General features: G+C 38.4%; 1 protein-coding gene across 1 annotated transcript in view; it reads right to left on the bottom strand.

Moving 5' to 3' along the window:
• DMD (dystrophin) overlaps window positions 1-15,017 on the bottom strand; it is an 870,543-nt gene that overhangs the window by 634,759 nt on the left and 220,767 nt on the right. The window contains exons 4-6 of the mRNA XM_053455059.1: window positions 8,220-8,297; window positions 6,471-6,563; window positions 6,076-6,248 (exon numbers count right to left, since the gene is read on the bottom strand). Of these exons, the coding sequence (XP_053311034.1) occupies window positions 6,076-6,248; window positions 6,471-6,563; window positions 8,220-8,297 (344 nt within the window). The remainder of the gene's footprint in view (window positions 1-6,075; window positions 6,249-6,470; window positions 6,564-8,219; window positions 8,298-15,017) is intronic.

Below are 15,017 nucleotides of genomic sequence, written 5' to 3'. Positions count from 1 at the left end.
ACCATATATGCCTTATAAACCCCTATTTACCACTCTGCCCCAGAGATATACCTTATACCCACCTATATGCCCCCCCTCCGACTTACTGATGCATCCCTAGACTTGTCCCCTGTGCTCTCTGGTCTCAAGTGGAAGCAGACGGTGTATGTCTGTGCAATGTGCAGACATCCTCCACTGCTACCCGCGAGTTCCACCGGGGCTTCCATGACGGAGCACCGGAAGGTCACGTGGGTGCTCCGTCACAGAAGCCCCAGCGGAAGTGTCGGGTAGCAGCAGAGGTTGTCTGCGCCCATTGCACAGACGTTCACCGGCTGCCAGAGAGGAGAATCCAGGTCCCCTGCAGCACTGCGGGAGATCTGGATTTTAGTCTTGTAGTCAGACCTCTGTTTGAAGACTGATTATAAGACAACCTTGAATAAAAGACGAGGGGTATTTTTCAGAGCATTTGTTCTGGGAAAAAAAAGTTGTGCTATAATCGAGTAAAAGGCAGGCAAACTGACTAACTTATTTTTACATTATGTATTTGCCCCTGTGAAATGATTCATGTTCTCTGTACATCACACAATATTGCGAATTTTCTGAAACTTTTGTTAGTATAAAATGGATTTTGAATTCTCTTTTTCCAGTTCTCAAACTTCATAAATTCAGTCTTTGGGTAACAATTTCCATGAACAACAAAAGATGAGGAAGTCACCCTCTGCATTACGTAGTTCTAGATGTGATTAACCATATTGCCGCTAGTAATTACAAGGAATATTAGACGCGTTGAACAGGGATTCTCAGGTTTTCTGTGTATAAGCACTTCTGATCTGTAGGCCTAACCTAATCAATTTACTAGATAATTATCTTTTTTTCTACTCAGTCTATGCTAATCGAAGGGTAATTTAGGTAATAAGCATAGGACCTTTTCGGAGAAAAGCAAGGGAATTCTGGGTTGCGTATTTCATGGATTGAACAAATTACATTTGCCATAAAAAATTTCACTGTGTTACTCAACTTTGATCTACAAGGAGAATGTGCTTATTTAAATTCTGTTAAGCACTTACTGACTTGTATAAAGTCTTGTATTAAGAGATTTAGAAAGCAAATATTATTCAGTAAGGTTTATGGAACCTAGAAAGATTTCATAGTTCATATCGATGTTTATTCTTCTACAGTAACATATCTGTTTTGCCTACTGTAAATAATTATCCAAACGTTCAATATTATTGATATTATGCAGCACTACAGTAGCTGCATATTAAAACTTGACATGTCTAACTTTGGATGATATAGGCAAACACATCTAAACAAACGTTTCTATTTAAAAATTGCTGCATTGAGTTTGCTGGGTTGCTTTCTGCTGTCACGTTCTTTATGTCCTTCCACCACCCCAAACTCATCTTCTATTCCCCTGAACTATACCTCGATGCTTTTTTGGCATTATCTTGACACGGCTCTTTGCTTCATTCCTCACAATCAATCAACTTGATAAATCCCACAACTTTCACTTACCTAATGTTTCAAGTATCTGCCTCTTTCTTACTCAAGATCCCACCAAAATGTTCATTTAAGCCCTAAATATTTTTGCCCTATTAGCATTCACTTACCTGGACTTCCTTATTTCCTGACTTTCTCAAATGTAGGCATTTTGTGTACCTAAGTGAGGCTAGTCTTTCTTACCTGTCACTCATCTTAACACCATAACTCTTTGTCATTTCCTACAAGCGGATGCTAAAATCTGTTAGAATACAATGCAAAAAAAACTTACCTAAACATATAAAACATATATCACTCTTGCCCATATCACTTATCCTGATATTGAAATATGTTCCAAATTCTCCCATGCATTTGACCTTACCTATCATCACTACCTCTAATTGCTGTCTAGAAGATTTTAGTCATGCTGTTCACAACCTATGGAATCATCTACCCAGTCCTTTCCCCCATTTGGGACTAAGCAAGTATCACCTATCTCCAAACCTGATGCCTTTAATGTTTTAAATGAAGACAAACATGACACGTCACAAGGCAAAGGGCGGTCACACCCAATATTGATTTGATTTAGATTTTTATCACTTTGCATTTGGTGAAATGATACAAATAAACTATTAGCATGTCTATTTTTGAGAGCATTCATACTTTATAGGATTTTTTCTACCTAAAACCTTTGCACAGTACTGTATTATATGAAGAACTCGTGAGCCAAGACAAGATTTGATTCAAGAGCTATTAATGATTTTGGACAATGAGTTTCCACGTGTAACTTGTCTCAGTCACCCTTCTATTTTAACAGTAGAATGTATGCATAAGGGAATGTGATATGGATAGTTGATAGAGAATTACAAAAACAACTTACTGAAATAAGACGCATCATTTCAAATGTGAACACAAGATGCTAGCAAACAATGTATTCAACGTAATCTTAGTTCTTAGTTTAATGTAAGTTCTGCATATATGAGTTCTTTTATGCCAATACATGTTTACCCTACACATCTGGGGTTATTTGGAGTCCACTGATTTCCTAATATTGTCCTGGGAGCAGCCTGACCACCAAAGAAGCTATCTGTGCTCTGTGAAGTCCAAAATGTCAAATGCACATGGCAGTCATAACCATCATACTTGTCAATAGTACTACCTAAATAAATGTTGTTAGAAACTCTTAATAATTACACAATCCTTAAAATGCATATTAAGATACTTTGACAGCATTTTGCATAGCAAGCAATAACATATCAAAACATTATTTATTAATAAAACAACTACTCGGTTTTCCAGGAGCAAAAGTCCAATATTCTGTGTCGAGTAAGTAGCAAAAACCTAGACAACATATCCATATATGCAAATGCAGCTTTTCGACAAGCATGACCCTCTTCGATACAGTTCTGGATTAACTTGGTGGTTAAGGGTCTAATTACACACAGGATACAATATTGAATTCCAATTACTTGTTTTTGTTGGTGTTCAGAATAAAGATTTCCATATATCTATTTCCCTATGTAATTGTATTTTGACTCCGTAAGGGGTGTTCAGCCCCATTGCAGGCACATTGCAGTAGTTTAGCAGCCAACGTAAATTTCTATATGTACCTTGGTAAGAATGAATACATCTTTTAAAAGCTATATTGATAGTCATGTAGTGGAGCCTTGAAATTCTGCATTTTGGACCATTGTTTAACCCCTTAATGACAAAGCCCGTACATGTACGGGCTCAAAATGCATTGTTTTCAATGGCTTTAGGGACCGCCCATTATCCTTAAGGGGTTAAACTGTCCCACTCAGCAGTCTCACTGTCCCACTGTTGCAAGCGGTGGGAATCATGGGCCATTTGGGGAGATCTTTTAATCCTAGGGATCTGTAAAAATGGACGGAGGTCACGTTAAACCACTTTCTATTTCCCAATGATGATATTTACAGCTAGGTTTTTTAATAAATAAATATTTGACATCCATATTAGTAATTATTTGGGAATAACAAGGTTTTAGCCTGCAAGATAATTACAGGTTCCGGCATTTATCAGGAATGTGTACTTCTGCCCTTGCTGTTATAATTCAATGAAGAGGTCTTCAACACTTTCATTTGGTGCTTCCAACCTGCCAGAGGTACATTCTGTTTCTTTTAATTTCTCTAATTAAAATGTAATTTATTATATAACGTGGTTATTTATATCACTAAGTAGCATGTTGAGAAATAGATTAGTCTGAAAAAGCCTTAGACACTGTTGAATCAACACACATGCAATTAAAATTCTAATGTGTTGTTTAATTAGAATGCTGGACCAGAAGCAGTATCTGCCACTGAACATTCAGTGCCTGAAACCTTTTTACTTTATATTTTGGTCATGTACCTAAAAATGCAAATGTTCATTTGTAAAAATAAAAAGATCTCTCATGAGTATGTTTTCCGACATGCAGCACAAACCTGTACAAAGCTGATAAGTTTAGGAACAGTGACACAAGTGAGTTTTGACTTTATATTTTCTTCAGAATATAAGGCCAAAAAAGGCATAGAACTTTAGGTTTATTAAAACAATCATACTGCATGGAATCTCCTAGGTGGCTATAATATAATATACATATATGATATTGCCCTACCCGAGGAAAAATAACATATATTGGCAATACGGCTTTTCTTTGTCAAAGTTTTTTTTTTACACTAACTTAAATTCCACAAGAAACAGCGATCACAGCTGCAAAGCCCCTTAACTACCACATTGTTCTAACATGATAACAAGTATAACATAATAACATAATAACAAGGGACACTCCAGCCATCATATGTACTCTAATGCATGATAGTTAAGTGGTCCCTTTAAATCCCCTACATGCATTTGCCACTTTGACCATCACGCTCTCCTTACTATTTGCAGTGAAGGAAATGAGGAAACCTTAAACAAAACTCTCCAAGCAGAATCGTAAAGAGGAACTAAATCCTCTGTTTCGTCAGGGAAGGGTGTTTGGTAAAACGGGCATCGGGCTGTCAAGATGCATAGGCAGTCGATGCAATTTTACATTAGAGCCTTTTGTTAGGTTTTCTTATGTGATTTAGGTTTTATTTTAGCAGTCAAGGGAGGGTGACCATACTATATATATGTATATATTCTAGTTACTTTCACCCTCATTCTATTTCTTTTTTTAAAAGATTTCAAAGAACAGTTATATTTTATATTTAGAATGTTATTGTATTTATTATTTTTTCTTCCTTCAGTTTTGTATTAAAATAAGTGAGGCTGTCTGTGATCTCTTTTATATAGGCCTCGCATGAGAGTATAAATACAGAGCACTTGAATTTGTGTACATGGACCACGGTGGCTTCCTTGGAAATACTGCCATGGCTACCCCCTTTGGCTACCTTTTGTGTGCTTGGAGATAACCTGAGAAACATCTTCCACTTTACATTTGGAAACATATACAGTACATTTGTATAATTAAACTGTTCATAGAGACCTAGTTTATCACATGATGTAATGGTAGAAATAAAACAAAAAATCCCATTATTCACCCAGACGTGCCAAAAGCAAATAGTAACAGGAATAACAACTTTGTACAAGTTTCTCCAAAATAACTTCTTGTCAGGGCCGGCCCTACAATGGAGCCGACTGGGGCAATTTTTTGGTTGTTTTTTTTGAAGCGGAGGAGAGAGAGAGGGGCACCGAGTGGTTTTCGCTTACCCGCTCGGCGCCCCTCTCTCTCTCTCCTCTGCGGCGAGTCTCCCTGTTCAGTTTCGGTGCCGGCTTGTAATGCAGAGCGCCGGAAGTGACGTCAATTTTCAGCGCTCAGCATTACAAACCGGCACCGTCGCAGAGCAGGGAGACTCGCCGGCAGGACTCTTTAAAGGTAAGTACCGCCGGGGGTGGGGAATAATGGCGTCAGCGAAGTTTAAAATGCCGCCCCCCCCCCCGCGTCGGCGGGGGCATTTTAAACTTCGCCCCAGGCGGCGTTAAGACTTCGGCCGGCCCTGCTTCTTGTACATTCATGTGCATTGCCCAATTCGCCCAGTACACGATTTAGAGCTATTGCTACTACCTACAGTTTAAGTGGTTGACATTTATGTAAACACCTGGTACTTTACGGGTTAAAGTCTCACCCTGTGTGTATATTATTTAAGACAATCCATACAAATGTGTTGCTAATTTAGTTTTTCTGCAATTTTTGTTACATAAGCAAAACAACTTGCACCCCAAACAAATGTTTAGGCTAAATTTGAGGTGGGCTACATCTGTGGACCCCTTTCAGTTAACATTAATATCCCTGAATGGACTATACGATGGATTCAGTTAGTCATCTGGCCTTCTATTTTCTTCCTGTTGAGTTTGAAACATTTTCCACTATAAATTATTGTAAAGTAGTCATTGTATCCGAATTGCAAACAAAACTTTGAAACTAACAAATATTGATTTGCCGCTTCTCGTCTACATAGCAGATCGTGGCGATTTCTTTGCTAAGTAAAAGCACACCTCTTGTATCTGAAGTATGTTAACGGTTTTTGAATGTTTATTGTGAGCATAATGCTTGTCATCAAAATAATCAATAATGGCAATATCAAAAGAAAGGTGAATCATGTGTTTGTTAAAGCTTTACTGTTTTTTTTTCCTTACCGGTAACTGTGGATAAGTGCATTGAAAGCCAATCCATCAGACCAACTGCTGGTGAAATTGATAACGTTGACCTGTGGGTAATTGCGAGTTGATTGGCGGACCCAGCTCAATAAGATCTTTTCACTATTCGTCTGCTGCAAGTCAGCCATAATCCCTTTCATTACATTCTTCACCTGAAAGATAGGCAGCCATCAATGGACATGAACGTTAAGCAGAATAAATTGTTCGTTTATAGTACTATTCATTGTTAAATGAATAGGAACTTATGTCTTTTTGGAAATAAATACGTTCTATATTACTTCTAGCAGTAGAATTAGTGTTCGTGTTTTATTTGAACTCATGGAAAAATGAAAGCAAAGGAAATGGAAATATATATATATATATAATCTATTAACCTGCCAGTGGAGAATTATGCTCCAGATCAATCCAAGAGTCAGCTTGTGGTTCCCATCCACAATATCTGCGCTGCCAATATTCACCAAATCAACCTGTTGTGTAAAGATACAAAATAGTTTAGATTCATAAAAAGTCATTTGAAACAGCAATGATGTTTGTATTGTAAATACAGTATACATATACATGGTAAGGTGATTTTATAAAGCAATTTTCTTTCAACAATTCAAAAAATGGATTTCAAGGCTTCGGAAATTGTGCATTAAAAAAAGTCAGTAATTTTAATCCTTCAGACTAATGTTATATGACACTACAATTATTTTTGCTGGATTACATACAATGATTTGTGTGTGAATACCATGTGATCAGGAAAATATAGGCTTGTAGAAAGATTAAGTCCATGCTAAATCAATATTCTTTGTTTCTTTAAAAAAAAAAAACAGTGCCGGCTTATCCGTTAGGGACACTAGACACGCTCGTAAAGCTCAGAGGCACAGGGGACTCTCGATCTGTAATGAATCATTTGGCTTTACTTTATCCAGGAAATGGGTTTAGGAGGAGCGGGCCAGGTGTCAGGAAAACAGATTTGTGTATTTGTATGTATCTGTTCCTGTGCACCTAGAAGCCTTGGAGTGTCAATCTAGATTCCTAGAATGAACCCACAATGTTCTAAACAACTTGACCGTCTAGATTTCATTTCGTATTACCAAATGTCTCACAAATCTGCCCTCAGAGTGACTTCTGTGTGTCTCAAGCCTTCTTAACCATTTTGTTGTTTTGCTTAAAAGACTTGTCCAGGGCTCCTCTTATAAAGATATGTCATCGATCTCCTTGACCCAACATCTGGACAGCATGTCACTTTCTCTCTCTGAACTAAACGTGCTCCTTTTCATTATACTGATCGGGTCCAGACTGGCCATCTGGCACACTGACAAATGCCTGTTGGGCTGCTGACTGATAAAGCCCCATATTTACTCAATCTGCTACTGAAGCACCAAACTGGATCCTGCAGTTTTTGGCCACCCACTGTATATGCACGGTCACGCACCAAGTGTCTGTAAAACATGATGTACAGCCATGCATATCCAGCTGGCTGCTGCACAGATGTCATTTGTTGGCCACTGGCCTTAAAGTGCCAGGGCAACTTAGTCATCCCCAGTAAGCCTCTGACACTGATTTAAAGGACCATTTAAGCATCATATGCGGAGACCCCACTAACTTTCTATCATTTCAGCAGTTTGAATAGTTTTATTTGATGTAAACCTAAAGTGGCTTTCTAGTTCCCATTCTCAACGCATTATGGAGTTCATTAGCATGCATTATTTTGCTATTGTATTTAAAAATAAGACGTATGTATCATTTTCCTCCTTTCCCTAACAGTTTTAATGAAAGCACTGATTTTTCCTTTGAAATCGATGAGCTTTCTCATTGAAAGCACTGAGCTCAAATCATCTTTAGTATGCCTCCTGCTCGTGGTAAGACAGGCTGGGGGAGGAGGATAACGAGACAGAAGCATTTTCTACCTCCAATAAAAAATGCTTGCACTAATTGACATGCAATAAAAAGTAGCAGAGTCTATGTATAATTTACTTGAATATAAAATGTACTTAAATATATGAGTGGGGTGTACTTTAACGTGTAGTAAATAGCTGCTTGTAGAAATATATATTTTTGTTATTATTGCACTGTGTTTAAACATATTAATAGCAGGGTTTATAAGTGTACCAACTAAGAGTTTTAAATTTACTCACATTGTTCTTTTGCAAGATTTGCAGAGCTTTGTTGACATTGTTTAGAGCATGAACCCTTGTGGAGCCTTTTTCTTTTACCTGAAAGAAAAAAAAAACAGCATAGATGATGATGATTATTATTGTATTTATTGTAAATGATGAGTGTTTTGTGAGAAATGCTTGGCCCTGCCCTTTTCAGCTTGATGGCATGTTTTCCTGTCCAGCGGGCTAGCATGTCGATCATAAACCCAGCATACTATGCGAGATCATACTTAGCATAACTCCCCACGCCTATACCATACATGAGCCCATATGCAGTAGATCCTTTTCCCCCCCATCTCAGGTGTATGAATGAGGTGGTGGTGGTGGAAGTGGCCATGACCGCCCCCTTGCCTTACACTCAGCTTCAGAGCATGGCAAGGTGACCATGTAAAGCGGAACACCTTTGTTGAGGAATGGTTACGGGTGGCACTGGTAGGCTGGATCAACTATCTACCTTACTTGTCAAGCCACATTATGCTTGAATACACCGCTAAATGGCCACTTGGAAACGGGGGTCTGTATTGAGAAAGCACATGCCCTGATGTATTTCACACTTGATTGGTCAAGGGGAATTCTCTGATCTACCTAACCAGTCCAGGATCCCCACTGTTTTCCTTTGGAGGAGAAGCTCGGCAGAACAATGCATGAAAATCCACACTGTCCAACTTAGTATTAAAAGGAACATCCTGATCCACTGGCACCAATGTAACATGGCACCAGTGTAAACTGTATCCTTTAATATTAAAGATCACTTAAAAGTGTGATCTATAGATTAGAGGTGTTTTATTCTTACAAAGAATAATTCATTTCCACTACAGTTCTGAAAGTGAAGATAAAGTAAAGATTTTGGCGATTCAGTGACATTTATACTGAATTGAAAGCTCTGTTAAAGAAAACTTGTATAATTAGGTTCAAGGTCAGGTGGGCTACAATCAGAAAAAGACAGACTGTTTAACAAAAGTAAAAATCATTGAACGATACAAGCCAAGGGCAAAGTGGTTATAAAAGAAGACAAATGTGTTACAGAGAAATTGGAAAACATTAAAATACCCTTTAGATGCATAACAAAAACAAATCCAGGGTCCTTTGTACATTTTTAAATGCCTGTGCATAAAATCCACACACATTTAGCGTGACCACATTAGCCACATTTTTCCAAAACACACACACACACATATACATTTTACAAACATATATGAAGATATATATAAAGATATGACAGATCTTAGCTTCGGAAATGACTCTTGGGCATCCAGATGCACCCGCATTTCTATTCTGTATCACTGCCCTAAATGGAGGCTGATTTACATTAGATACATCAGCACTTTTATCTTGTGCTCATTCAAGAAATGTAAGTAGGTTGCCATGACAACAAGTTGGATAAACACTGGCATTTGCCTTTATGTTTTTTCCCCTTGTTTGACTTTTTGGCATCAGACATTTTCAATATGCAAATGGAATGCAGAAGGACATTAAAGCATGAAGGACAGAAAGATGAATACGCTATACATTTGATGCTTCCCTTTAACCCAACCAATGCAATATGCTTTAATAGAAAAGCCACATCACTCACTATATAAAATAATTCATAGTCATTTGTAAATGGTGATTATATATCAGCACAGATCTATTACTGGTGTTACAGATTAGGCTGCGCTTAATGTTTAATGCTGTAAAAAACATTTAAGGAACGGGTAACAGAAATGTATATTGTGCTTATACCAAACAGTTATTGGCCAATTATGCCGGAGGTAGCATTAAGCAAGGTATCAGGCTTTGATGTCAGTGAAGAAAGTGGCCCATGACCACGTGACTTCACAACCCTGCAGTAGATCACCAAGTTCCCAGTGTTTCTTCTAGGTGGCTTTGGCTGACATTATAAAAATGTAATTCCAACACCTACCAGCTATAGACCAGGCTGGTGGGGAAAAATAAAAAGTGCATTGAATGGTTCAAGGTGCTCACTGATTTGTACCCCGGCACAGGTGCACCACCAGTGACAGGCACCCCAATAAATCTAAACAGAGGCTTAAGGTCAGAGGACCAAGCTTTTCCCTCTGTGATACTACACTTGTTCCAAGCCAAACTGCGCCTTTTTTTGCTGAGGTGCCCCAAGAAAGCGGCATTATTACGATCCACTCCTATTTCATACATAGGGTTCCTGAATGTTAACATAAAAAGAACATACCGTATTGGCTCGGATATCGGCCGCACCCGAATATAGGCCACACCCTAAAAGTTAGGTGCTTTTTTAATGAAAAAAGTTTCTGCCCCCCCGACATATGCTGCCACTCTGTTCCGAAGATGTACCCCCCGAGATATGCTGCCACTCTATCCCCCCCGAGATATGCTGCCACTCTATCCCCCCCGAGATATGCTGCCACTCTATCCCCCCGAGATATGCTGCCACTCTATCCCCCCCGAGATATGCTGCCACTCTACCCCCCCCGAGATATGCTGCCACTCTGTCCCCAAGATGTCCCCCCTCCACCAGACTTACCGGTGCAGACTCCACGGGGTCTTGCGGGGCCGGCGGGGGACATCTACACATAACACTTCCGGTGCCGGCACTTCCGCCGTGGGAAGTACTGGCAAGGAAGATTGTTCGCGCAGACGTTCACCGGCAGCGGCGATGCAAGCAGAAGCAACCTCCGCTGCCGGCACGTCTGCAAGATGTGCTTTAAAAATCTCCCTTGCCGGGACTCCCCCCGTGGGAATTCCCGGCAAGGGAGATTGTTAAAGCACATCGTGCAGACGTGCCGGCAGCGGAGGTCGTTTACGCTCATCATCGCTGCTGGTGAACGTCTGTGCGATGCGCTTAGACAATCTCCCATGCCGGCACTCCCTCCGTGGGAAGTGCTGGCAGGGGAGGCTGTCTGAGCACATCCGAGAGTAGGATACGGGTCCCCTGCGGGGGATCTGTATCCTAACCCCGCTGCCTGCAGGGTCCCGGGCGTCGGGCGCTAGACCCCGAATATAGGCCGCACCCCCACTTTAAAGACTTTAAGTGGGGAAAAAAAGTGCAGCCTATATTCGAGCCAATACGGTATTTGCAAGTTCATGTTTTCATTTTAATCTTTAATAAACTAGATGAAGTCTACATGTGATGCATACTGTTTTATTCCAGGTATTCATTGCCCTTTCAAACACATTTTAATTAAAATTCAAAACATTTAGAAACATAGAAAGTGACGGCAGATAGGAACCAGTAGGCCCATCCAGTCTGCCCAACCTCTGAGTACTTTCCTTTAGTACCTGCCCTTATCCTATATCTAGCTTGCCCTTATGCCTATCCCATGCTTGCTTAAATGACTTTACTGTATTAACATCTACCACTTATTAATTTAAATGTTTCTATTATATCCCCCCTGTCACAATGTTTACAATGACATATTATTTTTAAAAAGTGATGTGCCGTCATTACAGCGTTGCACACTGATTTGCAGTAAATGTAGCAATAATACAAATTTACTGCACAATTCAATATCTGGATTTTAAATTACAATAATATTTCATTTTTCTTTCAGGCCAAATTAATCTCTTAATTAAACACCCCCCAAGCTAAGGGTTTTCTGCTTCTTATGATTCAAAACTTGATTTATATTATTTCCTGTAATCTTCATTCTTGTATAAACTCGGTTTAAATATTGATGTATTAGATTGAAAAATTTGTTGAGAGAGCAATATCTGTATGATATTTATCATTAATGTCACTATCCATACAGTAGTCTTATAGCCTTACAAAGTTAATATGTTTTGTTACTGCTATGTGATATACAAATATAAGCATTTGTACAAAATTAATAATTTACGAATTAAATCATGTAACCCCACAGCCATTTTTTGAATCTTAGATACATATATATTTAGATATGTATATGATTCATTCATGCATTAAACAAAAGAGAAAATGCAGAAGGAGGCCCTGCCTGTCCTGAAAAAACAGGGGTGCACTATTTACATAAAGCACTATTGACATAGTAAATCATGCACTCTGATAACTCTCATAGGGAAACAACTCACAGACAGACACAAAACTCAGAAATACAACACACAGTTCTCACATATCGACATAACTCACAGACACAAGAACAAATCAGCACTCAGGCCCAGCACTGCCAATAGGCAAAGTAAGTGCCAGTTTAAAACGTAAATCTGCGGGGGTGCCTTTTCTGCTGTGGACTTGTCTCCCCAGCACAGGAGTAGCAGGGCCAGTCGGGGATATGATGGTCGGTTCATACAAGGTCGGTTCATACAGACTTCACGTTTCAATGAGGCTGAGGCTGGAATATGCGTGACTGCACACACTGCAAACAAAAAGCACCAACTGACCAATGTAGGTGATGGGGAGAAAGGGGGGATATAGGTAGTATATAATAGATAATAAGAAAAAGAGATAAAGAGAAAGATGTAGGGGAGAGATCATAAGGAAGACAGAAAAGGAAGATAATGAGATAGAAAGATGGAGAGAAAGGAAAGAGAGAAAAAAGAGAAAGAAGAGGAGAGATAAAGAGAAAGAGAGTTAAAGTGAAATTGGAGAGATAAGATAAAGAAAAAGAGCAGAGATAACGAGAAAGGTTGAGAGATAAAGAGAAAGAAGATATAAAATGAGAAAGGGGAGAGAAAAATAGGCGAACAGATGAAGAGAAAAAAAAAGTGAAATTAGAGAGATGAGATAAAAAAGAGGAGTGATAGTGAGAAAGGGGGAGAGATAAAAGGGAGAGGTAGGAAAATAAAAAGAGAGATACAGAGAAGGAGGAAGAGATCAACAGAAAGAGGAGAAGGGAGAGAGGAATGGGAGAGATGTGGAAAAGGGTAATTAAGCCTCCACTTAATCAGGTCATAATCTATTATATTAAGAAAATAATATTAATAGAATACCCCTTACAAAAAATTACTGCAGTTTTTCTGCAGTTTTTTGGACATGAAAAAACTGCAATACTGTACTTTTACTGCAGTATTACTGCACGTTTACTGCAGTTTTACTGCATTTGTACTTCACTGTACTGCATTATTACTGCACATTTACTGCGCTTTTTTTTTTTACTGCAATTATACTGCATTGTACTTCAATGTACTGCAGCTTTATTGCAATTGTACTTCCGTACAAAAATAACTGCAGTACAACTGCAGTACAGTGAAGTACAAATGCAGTAAAACTGCAGTAAATGTGCAGTAATACTGCAGTAAAAGTGCAGTATTGCAGTTTTTTCATGTCCAAAAAACTGCAGTATTACTTCAGAAAAACTGCAGTAATTTTTTCGTAAGGGACCGAATCACATTCTACTTGAAAATTAACAGCAATATTAAGCCTTGGTCATTGCTAGAATGTCTCTAATTTGAAGAAAGAAAAATCTTTGCATATGTGCAGTTTGTGAAAGTAGAAACATCTGACCGATATTATTTCCTACATACTTAACAGACTAAACTGAATTTCAAATACAGCATAGTAATTGTGGTGTGATTTTGAATGTCAAAAAGGAAAATTGCTTAGCTTAACTAGGGAAATGCTGAAAGCCCCAGGAATAATGAGCACGTCATATAATACAATATAGATTATTGCATTACTATTATAGTGCAAAGAACATTAAAGTGAGACACTCTAGCTGGCATTTCCACAATAATGTTTTTTGTTTGTTTGTTTGTTTTTCCCATGTAAAAGTGTAGAGGGATTCATCAGAATCCCCTATATATACTAACATGTTTTCTTGCTCCCAAAATATTTACCACACAGGAAATTACAATTACTGCTATTAGATTGTAAGCTCACAAGCGGGGCCCTCAGAAACCCACCATTCCTGCCAGGAACTTTGTATAAAAGCACCATAAGACTATATATATAGCAATCTTACAGACAGGGTTCTAACTCCTGATGTGTCTATCAATGTGTATTTGTTGCGTATGTGTTAACTGCACTAATTAAATAGCACAGAGCTGTATAAATCAAAAGAGATCAAGCGCTATATTATCTCTAGAAAATGACGATCCAAGTTATAGCAAGCAATTCCTCTGTAAACTTTATAGAAGTCCCTAACTGCAAGATAATCATACAGTACATGTGCTTTCTTAATGCATACTACACCAAGAATTCCATATAATCATTTTTATATCAGTTCAAATTGTGTGTTTGGATTGTACTGTAGGTTTGTGTTTATATAAACTGAAAATTTCTAGAAAATGTCTTGAATTTCAGTATAAAAAACCAAAAAACCTGGCTGTTGAAGGACTTTTCGTCCTTTATCCAGCTGAACATTGTAGGGTGATTTGAAATCACTGTAGAACGTTGTGACAATGGTAATCTGATTGCATAATGCTCAGATTTCACTAGACACATTTTTGTTTCTCAAAATAACAGGCTAAAAATGGAAACAATATTCTGTTTGAATAGGAATATAGTTTGCATGGCTTTTCTCATGGAGAAATTAAGCCTAAGGAGAATTTTCAGTATGCAGTATTGTTTATTGATCACAGCAGGAAAAAGTATAATGGCATTGGTTAAATACGCCCAGGGTGGCAGGTCCCCTGGTTTCTTTCTTTGCCAGCTACAAAGGCAGATCTTGGGCAGTGCCCAGGGTAAATGGGCCCATGAAGACATCACTTAAAAAAACTTATGAATATCTTAAACACATTTTTAATAATGTTTTAGAGGCTTCTATATATATATATAGACACTTATGTATGCATCCACACTCTATGTTTGTCAATAATCATTGCTAAATAGTTCAAAAGATGGGAACACAGCCTCACAATTGTTTCAAAATTTTCAAAATAAAAAGG

This window comes from Spea bombifrons, chromosome 2, assembly GCF_027358695.1.
Source record: "Spea bombifrons isolate aSpeBom1 chromosome 2, aSpeBom1.2.pri, whole genome shotgun sequence".
NCBI classification, from domain to species: Eukaryota; Metazoa; Chordata; class Amphibia; order Anura; family Pelobatidae; genus Spea; species Spea bombifrons.
Note: the sequence above shows the minus strand (reverse complement) of the source record. Positions and strands in the feature narration are given on the sequence as shown.